The 21,319-nt window shown below is 36.9% G+C and overlaps 1 protein-coding gene across 1 annotated transcript in view; it reads right to left on the bottom strand.

The window, feature by feature from the left end:
* Positions 1-663: 663 nt before the first annotated feature.
* Positions 664-21,319, bottom strand: part of GFRA3 (GDNF family receptor alpha 3) — a 29,428-nt gene continuing 8,772 nt past the window's right edge. The window contains exons 2-8 of the mRNA XM_070933779.1: positions 9,773-10,066; positions 6,530-6,622; positions 5,012-5,345; positions 4,525-4,634; positions 3,146-3,280; positions 1,785-1,906; positions 664-1,567 (exon numbers count right to left, since the gene is read on the bottom strand). Coding sequence (XP_070789880.1) covers positions 1,421-1,567; positions 1,785-1,906; positions 3,146-3,280; positions 4,525-4,634; positions 5,012-5,345; positions 6,530-6,622; positions 9,773-10,066 — 1,235 coding nt within the window. The 3' untranslated portion in view covers positions 664-1,420. The remainder of the gene's footprint in view (positions 1,568-1,784; positions 1,907-3,145; positions 3,281-4,524; positions 4,635-5,011; positions 5,346-6,529; positions 6,623-9,772; positions 10,067-21,319) is intronic.

Below are 21,319 nucleotides of genomic sequence, written 5' to 3'. Positions count from 1 at the left end.
AATTCCAGTCTATAATATGTTCTAATGTTTTATTTACAGTCAGAATTGTTTTTAAAAATTGTTAAGATTTAATATTGTTATATTCCTTCTGATAACAATTTCTTGCCTTTTTTAAAAAATAAGCCATGCTTCCAATTTTTTTTTATAAATATAATTGCAAATTTAAAAAGGGGACAAATTCTTTTATAATTTCCATAATAGGTGCCATTGTTACTGCAGAATGGTGTAGGAATCCGTGCAAATAAGGTCTTCATTTTTTGATACTAAATATACAGTAAATGAAGATGAAGCTCCACATCCTTCACTGTTCAGAAGACAAAACCTATGCCACAATAAAAAAGTGCACAACATGCTAAGATGTAGAGAATTATTACAATTATACGTTGTGTTACAACTTTGTTTTAGAATAACCACCACTATGGAATGCAGCACAGTCTTAATCCTTGCACATATGACAGGCAACTTCACAGCCACAACATTCCAGTTCTTTATAGTAAGAAGGAAAGAGATGCAGTGAAGAACTACTGAATTTTCTTGATAGTTCTTTCAAAACTTGAAAGTTTCTCATGGCAGTGTCCATATAAGAAATGTAAATAAGTAATCTATAAACAGCATTAACAACATACCATTGCAGTTTAAAAGAACAACATATAATATCACAGTTTCTACATCCACAATTGTCAGATCATGGATAATTTTTAATTCTACACAATGTACAGAAAGGTATGTAAGGGGATGCTAACTTATGGCAAACAACATTTGATGCATCTAGGAATCTGTTGGTGCATAAAATCTTAGCTTGCATGCAGACTCTTGTGAAAATCTGGACTTTGTAGCTATTGCTAAGAAAGATCCATTTTATTGAAAAAAATACATAAATCCATCTTGGCTCAGGTGATTTAAATTTCCCCTGAACAGTTAACATTTTAAGATTAGTTGGTCAAACAAGAAACCATGTACAGAGGCTACAGTTCAGTATCATGCCCTTAACATAACATTTTTGCCTTGGCTGATTAAAAAAAAGACTATTCTACAACATAGTCCTGAAAATAATCCAGATGTTGGGGTTTTCCTTTGGCCAGAAATTGTACATCATTTAACAGAGTAAGGATGAACCAGTTTTTCTTTGTCTTCTTAAAGAGGATATCTTGGAATATAAAAATTTTACCCTGATTTAGATTTTAAAAACTAGTTCCCTAGAATCTCCTATCTGCTTGCCTTTTTTGCAGGGCGGGGAGGTAATCTGAATCATCTCCCGCTGGCTTCTATTGCAACTGTATACAAAAATGAGTCAAAGGCCCACTGTGCTGATAGAAGGTTAAACAAATATGCAGGGACCAATGCTTCCTCTCTGCATGAAACAAGTCAGTTTCCCCTTCTCAAGGAAATATACAATAGTAGCAATGAAATTCAGATTAGGTTAAGGTGGGCCAAGAAATAAGAAGACTAAGGTTAAGATCAAAATGAGTGAGGAAAACTGAGCTCTGGGATATTCAGAATTTTGGGGTGATTCTTGGTTGAGGGTAAGAATTTCTGAATCTTTCTTCTCTTCCTTCACCTCAGGTTCCTATAAAGGGAGACAGAGAAAGAGGGAAAACATTAAATTCTGATTGGATATCTCTCATTTAAATTCTCTCTTCCTCCCCTTTTTTTCTGTTGGATTTTCTGGAAGCCTCTTTGGAAGGTGAAAACCTCTCAGAATATATTTAACTGAAAGCTGGTAATTTTAGAGTCATATCTCTGATTTCAGTTATAGTATTGTTTAATTAACATAATTAACTTACCTGATACAGTTTTTCAGTGAACATTGTACTGGTGCCATCTCCTTGAATGTCTAAGGAAGGGGTGAATTGCGGCTGGTCCTTATTCTTTTGGCCAAGATTCATCTGCGCTTGGATCGCATTATCTGTGACACAGAGAATATGGAAGAGTGTTGAGGAGCTCTAACTGCTCATACGTCCATTATACAAATTCTGAGCCATTGGTTGAAGGCTCTAGGTTTAGCAGAGTAAATATGCTGATAAATTATTGTATTTATATTTTTCACAAGTCTCTATCAAAAATTAGCAGGCATTTTCCATTCTTCTTTGGCTACACAGGAACCTGCAGTTTCTTTACTCATCGATTTTTGGCTTTAACGCAAGAGCATTTTGGCAATTAACTCACTGTATATTGCTCTTGATCAAGAAAACTATTCCTGGTGTAATATATCACCAGGCTTGGCAGGGATTGGAATTTATCAATCAAGTTCAGGCATATGTCTTTCTTCCCTTCCAAAGAGGATAAGAGAATCTGATAATGAATCATAATTAAAAATTAATCAAGAAGCACAAAGAACTTTTTTCATAAGCATTTTTTACAATTTAAAAAGGTGAAACATTAAGAATTGAAACCAATGTTTAACCTCACTTTTACAAGAGTGAAAAATATTTATCTTACAAGGCTTAACTTTCTAAACTCTATAGGCAATGATGGGGATAGAAAACAAATATACTTTTAGTGCTCAGGTGACTGACTGTCACCTTTCCAGTATCAGCATCAACTTCTCTTACTGAATGCAGATGTAATTAATGAAGTAAGATATTAATAAAGTAACAATTATTAATTATAATTAATGAGATAAAAATACAATATGCAATATAGTGTATATTGCTTATTGCAATATATAGTATCGGAATAAAAGTCTAGCTTCAAATTTTCTTTCCAAAATACGAAAGAAATTAAAGGTATTGGATAAATTGAAACTAGGGAATGAAGGCAAGAACAGCATATTTTTTATATTTTCAATATCCTTTGAGATTGCAGCAGGGTATAAATGTAAAAAATGAATAAATCTCATCTGCAGTCTCTGAATGTGGACTCCTAGTTTAGTATCCTAACAATACCTGGCAGATCTGTCCTCCATGAATTTCTCCAATCTTTATGAAAATCTGTAATGGACCTGAACACCATTGAAAGACTGGTGGGATATACATGGAGTATTTATTAAAGTCCTCTAGCAATAACTTTCAAGTTTAATTTTACACTGCATAGAAATCTACTTTCATTTCTCCATGGAATCCTCTGCCAATCTATTTCATTGGGAAACTTTTGCGGTTAGAAAAATCAAGATCTGCCCTAATATTCATATTCAATATTGACTTACTGAGACACTTGTTGCTGGAAAATAAGTTAAGGATTTGATCACAGTCCTCTTTATGATTGCCACTGTTTGTACAGGAACACCAAAGTGTGATTTCAGTACTGGAATTGCTCACATAATTGGGGGTCAAAGATGTACCTGTTTCAAATAAAGCAATACAATAAAATCAGACAACCCAGAATAAAGTAGGTCAGGTGCATGTTATTGTCAAGAAAACTACATAGATGTGTTTATGAAATTACAAGATAATTTTAATCAAGATAGTTTTAAAACATAGTTTTAAGAAACCAAATATAGTTTTAACAGAGATTTACCTTTTAATTCCTAAACCAAAAAGGCTAAATATAAAACCACAGAACTATTTTCTTTAAACGTGCAATAAAGCTGGTGAATCATTCTTTTCAGTCAGCACCCTAAGACTATATAATTCTGATCTGGAAATAAACTAGTTTCAATAAACAACCTGCACCACCTTTTTCTCAGAGAGGTTTCAGTCCATATAGTGTATTGATAGTTATTTAACTGCCAACAACTTATGTTGGGGATATTCTACAGTGAGACACTAAGGAAAAACACTAAGGAAAAAACAATTACTACCAACCTGCCTTCCATTGAGGACCTGTAAACTGCATGAGTCAGAAAGAGGGCTGTGAAAATATTTACAGACCCCTCACATCCTGGACATAAACTGTTTCAACTCCTACCCTCAAAACAACGCTATAGAGCACTGTACACCAAGACGGCTAGATACAAGAAGTTTTTTCCCGAATGCCATCAGTCTGCTAAACAAATAATTCCCTCAACACTGTCAAACTATTTATTAAGTCTGCACTACTATTAATCTCCTCATTGTTCCTATCACCCATCTCATCCCACTTATGACTGTATGACTGTAACCTTGTTGCTTGTATCCTAATGATTTAAATTGACTGTTTCCTAATATGATTTGATTGCTTATTTGTACCCTGTGACTATCATTAAATGTTGTACCTTATGTTTCTTGATGAATGTATCTTTTCTTTTATGTTCACTGAGAGCATATGCACCAAGACAAATTCTTTGTGTGTCTAATCACACTTGGCCAATAAAGAATTCTATTCTATTCTATTCTATTCTATTCTATTCTATTCTATTCTATTCTATTCTATTCTATTCTATTCTATTATGGATTACTATCAATGATTGAAGCATAAGTCTTACTAAAATAAATCAAAAGATGTATTGATTTCAGCACCCTGTGGCTAGAGCTACCCAGGCAAAGGATTATAGAAATAGAGGCATTTATGATGGGAGTATGGAGACCCATTTGGACAACACTGGTCAAAGTCAGAAAAGATTTTCTATTAAACTTCCCAATAAATTCCACCAGTTCCAACACATACCAATCATCTTCATGTAAGCCTGCAGGCATGCTGCATAATTCAGCGGAGAGCAGCTATCTGTTAATGCCTGTAACGGTTTGCATTTTTCTTGGAAACCAGCCAGCCGGGATCTGACAGGAGACACAACTATCAGAATGACAAACCCCTTTATTAACCCAAAATTATTTATGTTTTCCAAGTATTTGATAAGGTAAATCAAAATCAAGGATTTTTTTTTAAGTGGGAGATTGCACTATAGTTCCCCCATTTTCATAAAAATAATGAAGGACCTTAGGGATTGTAGTGAAACATTGATGTCACGAGTGGACATGATATTAAACCCCTTGTGGCCACTTCTGGATGGGTTATGTGAGCGTGTGTACTTTTTAAATAGGTACATCACACTATCAGAATTGTAACACATCCGTTTTACTGCTCTTATAGACGTTAATATTCAGATGCGCATATGCCATGAAACTTACTCAGATAATCATTCCATTAGACTCACCTGCAGGTATTATCCTTGACGCAGGCGTCCAGCAAGAGGAGGCAATTGGGCTTGCTGCTGCTCAGGAAAGAACATTGTGGGACGATGGTTTGCCAGCGTCGTTCCCCACAAGCTTCATCTTGGCAAGGACAAAACAGGAGCCTTTTGGTGAATTCCACACCAATCTTCTCAAAGAAGTATCTCAGATTTCGGTGACATGCGCGTTGATCACAGGGGTATCCTGTAGTGCAGGCCTGAGCATACTGTGAGCGATGACGCATGCATTTGTGGTCCAATTGGCAAGTATTAGCAGCAAGCACACAGGAATTTGGCCTATTTTTGGTTCTATGGGAACCTATAAATCCATAGAAACACAACGAGGTAACAGTAAACTCCAGAAATGATTTGCCAAAGGAGATTAAAGAAAAAAGACAATTGCCAGAATCTCTCTACAATTCAAAGATGAATTCTTTTTCTGTTTAACCCAACTCTTTTTCTTTGTTATTTATCCTATGTCAAATTTAGGACAGAAAGCTCCTTGGGACAACTCTGTAAAAGTGTCATACACACCACTGGCTTAATTAAATAAATTATGAAATAAGAAAAAATAAGTGGGAATGTTTGAAATAATGTCTCTTCCTTCTGAAAATCTATAATATTTTTTGCATGAATTGAGAATTGAGGAAAGTAGGTTCTTCATAGGTTCTTCAGCGTTCAGCATTTTTGTCAGTAGTCTGAATAATAGTTAGTTGGATAAACTGCTGGAGTTGGCAATGTGCCACCCCTGGGCAACATATTCTCTGGACTCAGATGATTCTTCAGAATAAAAGAATTGGGCTGGGAAACAGTTGTTCTTCAATTAGCCAGGTGAAAAGGAAAAGGTGTCTGGGGGATATTCTTTTGGAAACTGGACAGAATAACAGGAAAAAAAAAAACCTGAGAATGCAATTAAGTATTTAGAAAGTCAGCTGGTATTGTAGAAGGCAAAGCTGGGATTCCATGCAAGAGATGGGTGGATGGGGCACATAGCTATATTGGAATGGATAGCTATTTGGATAAAAAGTAACCTTAGATGTAATAAGCTTATGTGTGGAGATAAATAAGGTGATAGATTTGGAAGATATTTTACTTTTGGTTTTATGTGGCGGCTTGTTTTGCATTGATTGACAGTATGAGAGATAATTGTGGAGGCATCACTTTATGGGTGAGAGTCTGATTTTGGAAAATTACAGATTAATTAGAGTGGAGGGAAATTTGGCTTCTCTTTCTGTGAAAGTAATGGTTTTGGTTAGAGTAGAAAACTGGGGGTTCAAAGAAATGTCTTTGTCTACCTCTATGCATTAATGTTCTTGAAGCTATCTTTAAAATTACCTATCAAATATTTGCCTCTATCTCAGATTTACCCTACATGCAATTTATAGGTGGGAAAAAAAGAGACCTGAATTTATTTAATTTCTTCTAAGATTTTTTTTACTATCTTAATCCTAAGGGATTCCAGGCAGTATGCTAAAGATTGCGAATGGTTGATATAAATTCTACCTGAGACACGAGTTGCCAGCTTGTTGTATTTTATCTTCACAGCTTCTTTGTTTGCTATATCCCTATGGGGAAGCACCTCCAAATGAAAGTCATCTGTACAACATAAAAAAATATAATTTTATCTGCTAGAGTACTGAAAGGTTCCCAAGAGATTATGAGAAACCATTATCTAAAAACAAGAGTTTTAGAAAATGGGCTTGCCTGATCACAGCAAAGTGTACATTACACAGTTTACACAGTAAACAGTTAGTTTGGGAGGCAAACATTATAAAAGAACAACTGATCTGAATATTAACATTATTGAACTTAATTGCTAATAACATATTATAATATATAGTGAGTAGAATTATGCTCAGCTACTATTTATCTAAAACAATATGAAGCAGTGTAATGTTTTAGGTTCTTAACATAGGTTCCAAAATAAAATAGTTTCAATTATTTATTTGTCTTCACATTATATATGTCGGACACATATCCTTAATAATTGTGACTTAGATCATGAAGTGTTGGTGGCAAAAGTCAAAGCTAAAGTATGTACCATCAAAAAAGCAGTGCCTGGAGATAGTCTCTGTTCCAGCGATTCGAGTCCTAGCACTGTACGACGGGGTGAGCTCCTGTCACTCGCCTCAGCTTCTGTCCACCTAACAGTTTGAAAGCATGTTCTATACAAGTAGGTACCACTTCCATGGGAGGGAGGGGGATGAGTTGATGCTCCGGGCAGTCAGTCAGATTCCTGCCATTTTTAACCTTCCTGGCAGCGCCCATTTATGAAGCAGCTCCAGGGAAGGGAGGAAGGGGCTAGGATGACACTGCAGAAAAAGCCACCTGACTTTCTTTCTGGTGCGAAGCCAGCTCTTCCTCCTGTGATGCACTTTGGGAAGTGTAGGAGCGTGTCCTACAATACAGCTGGTAAACTGACAGCCAAACTACTACTCTGCAATAGCATTGTAGTCTCCTGGCTAATGAAACAATGTCATGTGCTAATAATAAGCTTTAATGCTGAAGAAGGCACCTGTGTATTCCTTGGACAGCAAAAGTGAGCATCAAGAAAGTATTGGAGTGCATAACACCAGACATGTCACTAGAAGGGAAAAAAATTGCAAAAATATACTGCACTTATTTTGGCCATGTCATGAACAGAGATTCACTGGTGAAAGTAATTATGTTTGGAAGAGTTTGCAGTAAAAAGAAATAAGGTATGCCAGTCTCAGAGTTTTGATTTTGTTGGGAGGGTTACTTGGAACTCTGACACATGGTGGCTGGACACTGTCAAAGCTGATACACCCAGAGAATAGAAAAAGGAATAGTGCAAGATCAGAAGAAATGGAAAGACACAACTCAATGGTAACATCATTGATTTTATATGAGCCGTGGTGGCGCAGTGTTAGAATGCAGTACTGCAGGCTACTTCTGCTGATCATTGGCTGCCAGCAATTTGGCAGATCGAATCTCACTAGGCTCAAGGTTGGCTCAGCCTTCCATCCTTCCGAGGTGGGTAAACTGAGGACCCAGATTGTTGGGGGCAATATGCTGACTCTGTAAACTGCTTAGAGAGGGCTGTAAAGCACTATGAAGCATCATCATCCAGGATTTACTAGATTTTCTTTCATTAAGTAACAAGCCCTTTAGCACATCCTATGAGATTACTATCTAAAAGGTAGGTGCCCTGCTTTTATCTCCAGGAAGAAATATACTGTGCCTCCAACGCCAGTGATGGCTAACCTTTTTCAGACTGAGTGCCCAAAGCGTGCTTGCCCATGTGCCTGAACCTCTGAAATGCAATGTGAGCGCGTCCCCCGTGCATGCACCCCTCCCCCCGTGGTGCAGCTCCTGCAAGAGTCCCGGCCCCCACACAGCAGAGACCCAAAGACCAGCTGGACAGTGGGAGGCGCATGTGCATGTGCAGGGGAACTGAACTGGGGCAACGGCTCTCATGCCATCAGAAAGGGCGCTACGTGCCACCTCTGGCACGCTTGCCTTAGGTTCGCCATCACGGTCCTATGCTAATGTATCCAGTAACTTGCTCAGATACAAAGATATTTTTTTTCTGTCCATTCATGCCCCTTTCCTCAACTATGACCTCTTTGGCCCAGCAGGGTGGGAAAATAACCTTTGCTATACAGGAAATAGGGACAGTAACTGAGATTAGTGATGGGATCAACAAAATCTACACCAGTTTGTTTTTCTACTGGCTGATGGATGGGAGGATACAGTAGAAGGGACCAACACCCTTGAAAATGGCAAAGCAAAATGCCCATTGAGATGTGTGGGTGGGTGGGGTAGTGCTGAATTTAAACTATAATGGGTATAAAAAGGGACAACAGTTGCATATTGACAGAAGGTGATCTCTTGCTTAAAGGGGATTCATTCAGCATGCAATAAAGATTTTTAGCTAGCCATGCTGTGTCAAGCATCTAGATAGTTTCTGCCGAGTTTGAACCAGGGAGTCTGCCAATGGGATTCCAATCTACAACAAAAGTCAATATTGGCTATGTTAATAAATAAGATGTAAGTATATATAACAATTTAGTTTATAAGAATGCTCAGTATGGTTACACAAGAATAAGAGAATGATTAGGAAGATTGAATTTAAAAGTAAAGATAATTGTCGATGCAGAAAGTTGTAAAATATTATATAATATTGTTATTTATGTTTTGTATTTTACCGTTTGGTGTATGTCTATGTGTATGTTCTTTTTTCTTTTTTCATTTTTTTTGTCTTTTTCTATTATGTTTTTGGTTTTAAAAATATAAAATATTCAATAAAAAATATTTTTTTAAAAAAAAAGTCATCTTTGCTCTCGCCTGCAAATAGCTCAGTCTGAGGGCTAATCTTAAGAAAAGAAGACACTTCCAAATGGGGTCTTTGATCCCAGCCCCTTTTTCTGGTTCCTGGACAACAACCACCTCTTTCTCATTGCCAAAATGTGGCATTGTAATTCTTATCTTTTAAGGCATAAAACACATGTATGTATTGCAAGCCTTTCTAACAGATTGTAACTTATTATGATATACAGTACTCCTTATGGCCCTGAGCATAAGGGGGTTGGGACTTCAGTCTCCAGGTTCTTTACTTAAGTCTCAAGTGGCAAAGCTGGGAAAGACCGTAATGAGATTTCAGAAATTGATGCCAGTTATTTTCCTCTTAGGTCTAAGCATTTGTTTCTACCAGAATGTTGGGTATTTTTTTCTGTTACCTCTAGTGATACAAGAAAATCAATCATCATCATGTTTCTATCACACCTTGTGTTAAAGTTGAATAGACAGCCCGGTAGATTTGCAAGCAACGCTCTTCCTTCTTCTGTGCCCGTTGATGACATTTGCAGTGCTGAAAATGACTATTTCTCATTTTTATTTGTGCCTCTGTGCATCTGTCCTTGGCTTCATGGTACAGAAAGATGTAACCGTTCTTAGAAAGATGCTGGGAACAGTTTTGCAGGATCTGATAGTTGGTACTGCAGGAAGGCTCAGCTAGACAAAGGGTCTCAGCTGTTAGACAGTTGTTTGGCTGCTCAAAGGACATAACTTGGAATCCTCCTGTTTGGGAAAAGAAGGAATGTCATCATTTTATATATACTGCAGCCAACTTCTCATCCCATAGTGTTGGTTACCAAAGGAGCCTTCCTAATTTCATGTTCAATTTGGTTTCAAGTGAGTCAAGTTCAATAATTCCTTCATAAATTATCTAAATTGCATCAATTAAGAGCATTAAGAACAGCTGAAGAATGATGTAGACCTGCTTCACTTAAAAGCAAGGGATTCTTGGTAATATTAATATATCATAAAACTCTTACCCAAGTGTTTAAAAACTCTGCAAGGATCATCTGGTATCTGAACTTGATTAATATTATTAGAGTTTTTTGTGGCACAGAATTTCTTTTAAATTTACTTCAACAGGGCAAGAAGAACTGATCATGAAGATATCATATAGGTAATAGCACTAATGTTAAAATGATAGTAAATGACACTAAATAAATTATAACCTTTCTAGATTATGCTGGCAGGGTTGTAAGCATACTGCTACATTTATATGAACAAGTCCAATTAGTAAGAAGTTTTTGAAGAAATTGGGAAAATTACCCAATCATCTTTTACAATAAATCTTCTTGATTATTTATTTCATATTTCCTGAGAAATATAAATGAATTCATTGGTTTAATGTGTGGCCTCTCCTCAAGAAGCCTTCCCTGGACCCAGCAGTGTTGGCTAATTACCGTCCAGTCTCCAACCTTCGCTTTGTTGTGAAGGTTGTTGAGAGTGTGGTAGCGCGACAGCTTCCTCAGTACTTGGATGAATCGGCTTATCTAGATCCGTTCCAGTCGGGCTTCAGGCCTGGATACAGCACGGAAACGGCATTGGTCGTATTGGTAGATGATCTCTGGAGGGCCCAGGACAGGGGTTACTCTTCTATCCTGGTCCTATTAGACCTCTCAGCGGCTTTTGATACCATCGACCATGGTATCATGCTGCACCGGTTGGAAGAGCTAGGGGTGGGGGGCACCGTTCTGCGGTGGTTCTCCTCCTACCTCTCTGACCGGTCGCAATCTGTGTTGACAGGGGGGCAGTGGTCGACCCGAGGCACCTTGCTTGTGGGGTGCCACAAGGGTCGGTCCTCTCGCCCCTTCTGTTCAACATTTATGTAAAGCTGCTGGGTAAGATCATCCGTGGCTTTGGGGTGGAGTTCCATCAGTACGCTGACGACACCCAGCTGTACATCTCCACCCCAGGCCACCCCAACGATGCCCTTGAAGTGATGTCCCAGTGCCTGGAGGCCGTGCGGTCCTGGATGGGGAGAAACAGGCTCCAACTCAACCCTTCCAAGACCGAGTGGCTGTGGCTTCCGGTGTCCCGATATAGCCAGCTGGTGCCATCGCTGGCTATTGGGGGCGAATCACTGGCCCCCACGGAGAGGGCTCGCAACTTAGGCGTCCTCCTGGATGCACGGCTGTCTTTAGAAGAGCATATGATGGCCGTGGCCAGGGGGGCTTTCTATCAGGTTCGCCTGATACACCAGTTATGTCCCTTTCTGGATCGGGACTCCCTACGCATGGTCACTCAAGCACTCGTCACTTCCCGCCTGGACTACTGCGATGCTCTCTACATGGGGCTCCCCTTGGAGTGCACCTAGAGGCTCCAGTTGGTCCAGAATGCAGCCGCACGGGGGATTATGGGAGCGACGGGGCGCTCCCATGTGACACCTCTCCTGCACGAGCTGCACTGGCTTCCTGTGGTCTTCCAGGTGCGCTTCAAGGTGTTGGTGACCACCTTTAAAGCGCTCCATGGCTTAGGGCTGGGGTACTTGCGAGACAGCCTTCTGCCGTCAATAGCGTCCCACCGGCCGGTTCGCTCGCACAGAGAGGGCCTCCTCAGGGTGCCGTCGGCCAGACAGTGCCGGCTGGCGACCCCCAGGGGTAGAGCCTTCTCTGTGGCGGCACCAGCCCTCTGGAATGACCTACCCCCTGAGATATGCACGATATCGGACCTCCGGACTTTTCGTCGGGCCCTGAAAACACACTTATTCCATCTAGCCGGGCTGGCTTGATCCCATCCTCTCAGTTTTAATTGAATTTGGTTTTAATTGGGTTGTTTTAATTACTGGGCCGAAATTATTTAATTGTTTTTTAAACTGTTTTTAAATTTTATATGTCATGTTTTATCTCGGCTGTGCACTGCCCTGAGTCCCGCAGGAGAAGGGCGGTATAAAAATAAAAATAAAAAATAAATATATTACAAGTATGAGCATTTGTTCTGGTTAAAAATTAAACACAACAGCAGAGAGTTTTGGGGAAAAAAATCTACAAAAATAGTAACTGTGATCATCATTTATCAGCTATGTTAACAATGTTCTTATCAATAGATAAGCTTGATCTGTACAAATGTAATTTTGCTTTGAAATTTTAAATATGGATAGTTAAAATGTCTGTATTAAGAAATGCGCATACAAACATGATGTGTGATACATTTATTACATTTTAATTCTTTTTTATTTGCTTTTATTTCTTGTTTAATTTTTTTAAAAAATTTCTGGTACCTTGATGTTTTGATTCCTTTTTATATATATCTTATTAGAAGTTTTAAAGAAAATATAAAAACCAACACAAACTAATACAGAATGAAGAAAACAGAGAGAAAAATAAAAAAGCAAAAGTACAGAAAGAAAAGATAAAAAGAAGCCTTTGATTTCCTCTGTAGTAAATGTAAGAATTACAAAATTATCTCTTGCTCTATGATTATAAAAAGCTCATTTCTTCTGTTATCTAATTTTTTTCCTAATCATCAAAACCACAAGTCATGAGTGCATTTTTTCTGTTTAATGCAAAAAGCATCAAGTCAGTCATAAATGTAGATGTTGCCTTTTCTCTAATCAAAAAAGACAATTTAGCCATCTTTGCAAATTCCGTCATCTTCACCAACCATTTCTCCATTGCTGGTAGGATTAAACTTTTCCACTTTTGAACATATAACAATCTCATTGCAGCTACCATATATAGAAACAAAATTCCAGGGAGAAGTTTTTATTTCTCAGTAAAAAGCAAGTGAATAACAGAGATACTAATGGTTCACATATTCATCCTGCAATCAAATTCTCATCCCTGATTTCCAAAAAAGCTTTCAGTCCTTTTGATACTCTGCTCCATAGTCTAATTCTTATGCTTTTCTAGATACAATAAAGAGATGTTCCATGGTATTGTATTATATTTGAACCATTACAATTACCATGAATAGATTAACTTATTTTAACCTGACTGCTGGCAGGTGGACTCCAATGTTGCTGCCATAATCATTGGAGAGAAAATATGTTAACTCTGTCCCTCTCTCTTGCTTCTGCATGGATCATGAGTTAGTATAGATGTAGCAAGACTTTGATCTAGCACAGTAGCAGTAGATTCCTTGGTATAATTCAATACAGGAAGATTGCTCACTTATTACTCATATTTGTAGCTAGAAACTTTAGAAGTAATCCTGAATATAGGTTATCATACAAAGCTTAAGCTATCACCAAGATCTTGTCCAAAATAAGATACACTTCATTTACATAAAGAGAGCACCACTTTTTAATTTTTTATTTTTTTTGCCTATGTGCAAAACTATCAATTTTGATCCCCTTTTCTCTTTGATTATGTAAAGATTAAACCTATGATTAAGGTCAGGATTTAGGAGTGTGAAGATGCTTTATTGTAGTGTTTAAAGAATCCTGCTCTACTAACCTGATTCAAAAGAAATATTAAAATTTTCTAAAGAAGGAAAAGGTCAAAACAAAATATATATATTTGTATATTTGGCTGGCTCCTTGGACATTGGCATCTCCTGGCTGATCAATCTTATTAATATACTTTGATCCTGTACTACTTCAATCAAAGGCAGATTTCTTAACTAGTAAGTCAAGCAAGAGAAAGTCACATGGTATTTCAGTGATGAATTTCCTTTTTACTTTACACCAAACTGACATCATCTTTGTTTCAATGGAAGGAAATTGCTTTGTTTTCAACCAAAACTAATAAAAAAAGATTCCAGGGTTTGTATTGTTTGTTGAGAGTTTTATAACTGGATTTCAAACACCATAATTTACCTGTTGTGTTTAGGTAATCCATGTTTTTAGCCAAGAAGAACTCCTGAGCCAGAAACCATCAAACTTCCTCTTTTTTCTCTAACTTCCCAAAGAGAAAGTAGAGAAAATACAAATGACTATGTGGAGCTATGAACATGATTCCTACAGAGCCAGAAAGGGTAGAACCAACTCTTTTCCTGGTGATATCAAAATCATAGCTGCTTCTTGATAGCTGCCTCTTGCTTCAATGAATTGAAAACTGAGAATCTCTCAATCCAAAAGAAAAAGACCTGGGCTAGTGCTATACACTGAAATTTTCAAGGGATAAAAAGCACAAACACACAGAGTGAGAAAGAGATATATAGAATAATACAATGGCATGATCATTCCGTTTAAAAGCCCTTTTTTGTGATTCAGAAACTGGCTTTCATTGTCAACTAGCCCCTTTCTAGATAATTCAAGGCAATTAACAAAGATATTTATTTAAAAATAGCAACACTCTTTTGGGATGCATCTATCTCTAAAGTAAAGCTTCATCAACCCTACACCCTTTAAAATATGATTGTAGATGTACAACTATGTATATGCATTCTTCTCTCTTTTAAAGAGAGAGGTCACTCTTCCTATTTTTCCAACAACAATCCTGTTTGGCAGCCTGGGTTGAGAGAGATTGACTGGCCCAAAGTCACCCAGTGGGCTATCATGGTTGGAGGTCAACGTAGTACTAATCTACTTTTTTTTTTTATTGTTGGTCTCCCTCAAGTTCTATGAGATTTCTTTTGAGAAGTGGGAACAGTTCTAACAGGTCTTCAAGTCTACCCATGTATTAAAAACATTGGTATTACAGGAATGTTTTCATTGGCAGAGAGCTTTCATACCATCTGATGACATTGAAATATCAGGAGGCCAGCATTTGTTAGGGTTAAAAAAAAGAGATAGCAACATTTATGCTGGTTTACTTTTTTTCTGGCTACAGAACTATATTTGAGTTTTGGAAAGGAACCCATAATCTCTAAAATTCCCTTCTATCCCAACAACTCTTAAGCCCCCTTTCCCCAAACTTATTTCAATTTCCAAAAAAAATTCATTAGGTGCCATTAAGTTGGTATCAACTTTTAAGGATCACATGAAAATTGCTTCTCTAGAATGATCTTGGCCTTTCAGGTTTTCCAACAGTATACCCATCTATATATTACTGAAATTCTCAATTCTCAACTGGTGCATCATAGAGCAAAACTTTTTCAAACAAGATACTTCAAATGACCTTAATTATAGAATGTATCCACAATTCAGGACCCATGACTCCCATGGACTTGAAATCTGATAAATTTTATAAAACATTTTATGACACAAAAATTATCAAAAATCACTTTATGACTGAATAAAAATTATCAAAAACCATTTTCTGTGGTCAGCTCCTGATGTTTGACACTTCAGTGTGGGTTACTTTCAAGGCAGATACATGCTTGGGTGGAGGATTGGACTAGATGACCTACAAATTCCCTTCCAACTTTGTTAATTTGTGGAATCTCTGAATTCCTCCCTGAATTTTTAGAATACATTAGAAACTCTGCCATTGTTGAAGACACTGAGGAATTTGGTAAAGAAATATCTCTGATGATCCCACAGGTCACAAATTGTCTAGTTGCTACTGTAATTAAGTCCATCCATCTTGCTGTTTCTTCTCTTTCTTTCCACTTTTCCCAGCTTTACAGATTTCTTCAGAGTGTTAGTTGTTTGTATAATGTGTCCAAAATATGATACTTTTAGTCTGGTCATTTGTGCCACAAAAACTCTAAATTGATTTATTGTACTATCCATCTATTTAGACCAGCACTGATGATGTTACCTAGGGTAATGAAATGTCTGCAAAAAAATAACCAAGAACAAGAGCACCAAGAACCCCTAATTTCAACACTGAGCTACAAATATTATCTTTTATTGGATTCATGTTTGTTTGTCTTCTGTGGTTTGTCAGCTGTGGTTTCAAGAATTGTCTCCAGTAATAAAATACAAAAATATCAATATTCTTTCCATTCTTGTTTCTTCAAATTATAAGTTTTGTTTTCATATAGCGTATACTGATTTATTTTTGGTTTTCCTTTATTTTCTGTTATTCAGCTATACTTTTTCTTATTAGTTTGCCTTTTATAAAACCAATTTGAACATCTGGCACCACTGTTTGCATGGAGAGTTGTAATTTGCATTGGATGATCCTAAGCATTAGCTTCCTGGCATGTGAAAAATTAAGGATTTGTGTAATAGTTTCCACCGTCTGTTAATTCATTCTCTCTCTCTCTCTCTCTCTCTCTCTCTCTCTCTCTCTCTCTCTCTCTCTCTCTCTCTCTCTCTCTCTCTCCCTCTCTCCCTCCCTCCCTCCCTCTCTCTCTCTCTGGCATTGGTATACAGACAACCTCTTCAACTATTGGTTACTATAGCATTTTTCAGATTTACTGACATTGTTTGGTCAGAACCTTTACTCAATTTCTTGTGAATGTGGAATGTCTTCTAAGATATCTTGGATACAAGCCTCTCTACTGTATTGAAGTTTATTATATTCCCTCTATTTTTGTTTGATCTTCTCGGAATCAGTTTCCATCTGCCTACTGGCATCCTTTAACATTTCATCCTTTTGAAAGCTGGAATTTCCTTCTAAGCTTAGAAAGCTTTTGGAAGACTTTCCTTGTTTCTTCCTCTCTATATCAATATTTAGCAATACTGCTCTTTGTCTCTTCAAACAGCTCTCTCAAATTCCTTAAACAAGTTCCTTCCTGAGACTTTTGTCTTTCTTGGATTGGTTTTTCTCTTATTGGCAATTTCCACTGTTTGATCTAACATCCAGTTTGCTTCTTCTGTTTCTTGGTCTTTGGTTGTCTCTTTTCATGTTCAACTTTAACAACTTCTTTGATTTCACTCCACAGTTCTTCTAGTGCCCTATATATGACTTTCAGGTTTTGATGTTATCCTTTTGATGTGGGCATTTGCTCAAAATCATATGGAAATGACCACAACATAGAAATTGGTTTTATTCTTCTCTCTAGCTTACCTTGGAACTTGCATGTGAGTAATTCATGAACTATTTCTGTTGCTCAAATGTGTCTATGGAATTGCTTCTCAAATAATTCCCATACACTGGAATTCATATTCCCAGGCAGATTAAAGTAATAAGAGATTTTAACACTATTCAAACCTTTCTATAAGACTGATTATCAATAAAAAGCCTCTTACTTCTGTTTGCATTTTGTGTTATTACCTTCTATTTTTATTTCATTTAACCTAATGCTATACTTTATTTTGTACTTTTGGATTTTGATTGCTAATCTACCCAATTGAACTCAGATTTAATAATTAGAATACAGTATTTTGGAATTCCCAAAAGAGGTCACTTGAATATTTTGATTCTATATGCTGTACATAATATACATGTAAAGGAAAAATAATGATAATTTGAAGAGATTGGAACATCTGTAGAAACTGAATTAATGTATTAAAAGATACATGAAGATATTTTAGAAATGATCTTGGATTTGTCAGTCAATGGAATATATCTGATAACATAGGACAGTGTATTTTTTCATATAGACTTTCTTCATTGAGCAATGATACCTACAACCTATTTCACCAGCCTGTATACCTTTAATTCATCATATGTAATGAGTCTGGCCTGGGATGACTAACAACAAATAAAAAGTAACATAAGCACTTGAGACATAAGAGAAATGTCAAAGTTTATAAGGAGAGAATAATTTTTTTGCAAATGCAAGTAGATAAATAGATACCACTTCAGTGGGAAGATAATAACTTTCCATGTGCCTCAGCATATAGTCCTGCCATTGCCAACCATATGATCATGGAAAGGTCTTCAGACAATGCTGATTCCCCTACGCTAAGAAATGGAGATGAGGACTTCCGGTTTGCTGTTTGTCCCCGCCGGACGCTCCTTCGGGATCGTCGAACCCACTGCCTGTAAGAGCCGCCTTTTTCAGCGGAATGGCGGCTCGAAAAAACTCCGTTTCCATTAGGAAACGGAGATAGAGCCAGCTGGGGTGGGTAGAGTCCTCTGCCTAATCCCAAAAGTTTTTTATTTACTTTTGGGAGGGAGCGGAAGAGACTTCCCGTATCCCCAGCCGATGCTCCGGGCTCTGGGAGATCTCTGCTACATGCAGAGCTAGGGGGCAAAAGCAAGCCTGTAAATCTGTTAAATTAACTAAAGAAGACGTGAGTTGGACCTCTGATCCTGAAGCGCAAGTATTCTTCTTATTTTAGAAAAGTTATTGAAGTTGTTTAAGAAGTGAAAGGAAAAAAGATTTTTAAAATGGCGATTGCTGCTGTGACTGCTGCGGTTTGAAGAGAGGCTGAAGGGGAAAGTCCTTCCGTTTTCTATTACAAAGTAGCGGAGTGAATACTTCTGGCTGTAATTGAAGGCAAAACCTCACTCTCACTCTTGTTTTTTCCTCTTTTTTTTTTTCCTGGGGATCTGATATTGATCTTGGTTGGAAAAAAGCTTTTTTTTTTCTCTTTTCCAGTAAATCTTGTCTGTGTGGAAAAATGGCACTGAGACTTATAAAGTTAGACAAACAGGCTGTGGGGGGGGATTCCCCCATTAACAAATTACATCAACAAGTTCTAACTCTCCAGTCTCAGAAACCTGACTTTAATATAATAGAATTTCTTCTTGAGGAGATTGTAAGAAGGGATGAGATTGTGAATCAGCAACATGAAAAATTTAAGCTGGAAATTAAAGAAATTGGTGAATTGGTGAAATCTAAGTTTGACTTTTTGGATCGAAAGATTTTAAAAACAGCTAATGGTTTAGCAGACTTTGTGATTCAGTTGGATGCAAATACTAAATTATTAGAGTCTAAAATGAAAGAAACTGAGGAGAATTTGGATGACAAGATCCAAAAAATTAAAAAGGATTTGGCAAACACTCAGGATAATAGTTCAGAAGACAAACCTAAAATGGAGGTTGAACAAAAGATTGGTAATGAAGAAAATGTACAACAGAGGATTGAAAGAGAAGTTTTAATGATTCAATACAATTTTACAGAATATGCAATTAGACTGAGAGGTCTGCAGGAAAGTGACAGAGATGATTTAAGGAAGATATCTTCTGAAATTCTGGCTGGGATTTTAAAGGTTCAACCTGATGAAGTGTTTTGTAGGATTGACAGAATTTATAGAATAAACTCCTGGTTGGCAAAACAAAGGCAATTGCCTAGAGATGTGGTGATTTATTTTACAGATAAAGAAATTAGGAATAATATTGTGCAGAACTCTTTTAGTTCTACTTTGCAATTTCGTGGAAGAAAGATTTGGATTTTTAAGGAGCTCCCGCCCAAGATGTTAATGGAGAGGAAGAAATTTGGTTTTCTAGTGTCTGAGTTAAAAAGAAGAAATATCCTATTTAGGTGGGATGTTCCAGTTGGTTTAATATTGAGACACCAAGGAGTAAGATACCAACTGAATACTGTTCAAAAAGCGGAAGAATTTTATCAAAAAATCTTAAAAATGAATTCAACATCTTTAGGCATAATACAGGACAAACAAAAGGAGTTGGAAACAAAGGGAAAATATCAAATCATAGAGGCTGTGGTAGATAAATTGTCTTCGGACTCCCTGGATACCCCAGCTGGACGGTCTATAAATATAAGAGCAGTGTTATCTGATTCCAATGTGATGAATTATCAAGTTACAGACAAGTGCGTAAACCAACCAGTTGATATGCAAGTGATGGAAAAGAAATATGAGATAATAAAACAAAACCAACAAGATCAACTTATAAAGCAGAATGAAAATCGATCAGCTGATACACAATTTGTAGGAAGGAAACCAGGATGGAAACTCAACCCGCAAAAGAAAAAGAAAAGAAACAGATCTCATAAAAATAGCAGTTTCTAAACTAAGCAACAGTGAAGCCAGGGACTTTAAAAAATGAACGAATATGTGAAAATAGTGGAGGCGAAGTATTGCTTAATACTATCTTGAGGATAGTGGCAGACATCTGCAATGCCGTGACTTTGGGATGTGAAAAGAGCCTTACATTGTTGGATTTGAATTATCTATTTTGGATTTCTTTTACCGATAAATATATTATAACTATTTCGAGTTACAAGGCAAGAGAGTCATGCTGGGGCATGCAGAAGATCTGGCTGTTACCCACTAAGATGATGGGAATTAATAATCCTGATGAAAACCAATTACAACTATATGGAATATAATTATAATGTCACTCGGGTGGTTGTTTTTATTTTTATATATATATATGAGGATATTCATTACTGATGGGGGCAGAAGATGATTGAAGATCTTGAATAAACTGTTGCACCAGGATGTTATGTTACCCTATTATGAATGATGGATTTAACAATCCAGTGGAAAGACATCAAAGAAGATATTATATGAATTATAAATTTAAAGTCATTGTCTTTTTTCTTTTTATAAAATGGAATGTATACATAGATATATGTATATTTTAGCAGAGTGGGCAGTGGTTCATATTTAGAATTGTAGTGCATGGTAATTTTGCGGGAAACTGGGTTGAAATAGGTTAGTTTACTGATTGATTAGTTTAAGAAAAAGGATTTTTAAGTTATATATTTAGGGGAGTGGAGGAATTGGATAGAACTGAATAAATGTTAAATTTGGATGTGGGGAGAAGGCTGCTTTGAAATGTTATATTAATATATATAAAAGATTAAATGTTATGTTGTTGTAATAATATACTATAAGTTTGGGGGAGGAGCAAAAGGGCAGATTATTGTGAAAATGGGAGTTATAAGAATATTATGCTAAGGGTCAGTATTTTGAGGAGGGAGTAAGGGAATGGTAAAATATTATGTAATTAGTTATGAATTAGCTTAATGTTGTGAAGAAGTCACAGGGGGGGATGGGTGGTGAGGGGGGGTTAGGGAAGAGGGGGGGGGAAAAGGGGAAAAAACTTGTATTTGAAAACTTTTTCAATTAAAAAAAAAAAAAGAAAGAAATGGAGATGAGCACCGCCCCTTAGAGTCTGAAAAAGGTAAAGGGGAAACCTTTACCTTTTTAATTGTTTCTCACTATATGTACAACATATAAAAGATATATATATATATATATATATATATATATATATACACACACACACACACACACACATACATACACATACATACATATGATTATATACCAGTGTTGGCGAACCTTTTCGGCACAGAGTGCCAAAATGGGAGTGTGCATTTGTGTGCACCATCCACCTGGTC

This window comes from Pituophis catenifer, unplaced genomic scaffold (assembly GCF_029215685.1).
Source record: "Pituophis catenifer annectens isolate HBS135680 unplaced genomic scaffold, rPitCat1.0.hap2 SCAF_2, whole genome shotgun sequence".
NCBI classification, from domain to species: domain Eukaryota; kingdom Metazoa; phylum Chordata; class Lepidosauria; order Squamata; family Colubridae; genus Pituophis; species Pituophis catenifer.
The sequence above is the reverse complement of the archived record's forward strand: the minus strand, read 5'-3'. Positions and strand labels throughout refer to the sequence as shown.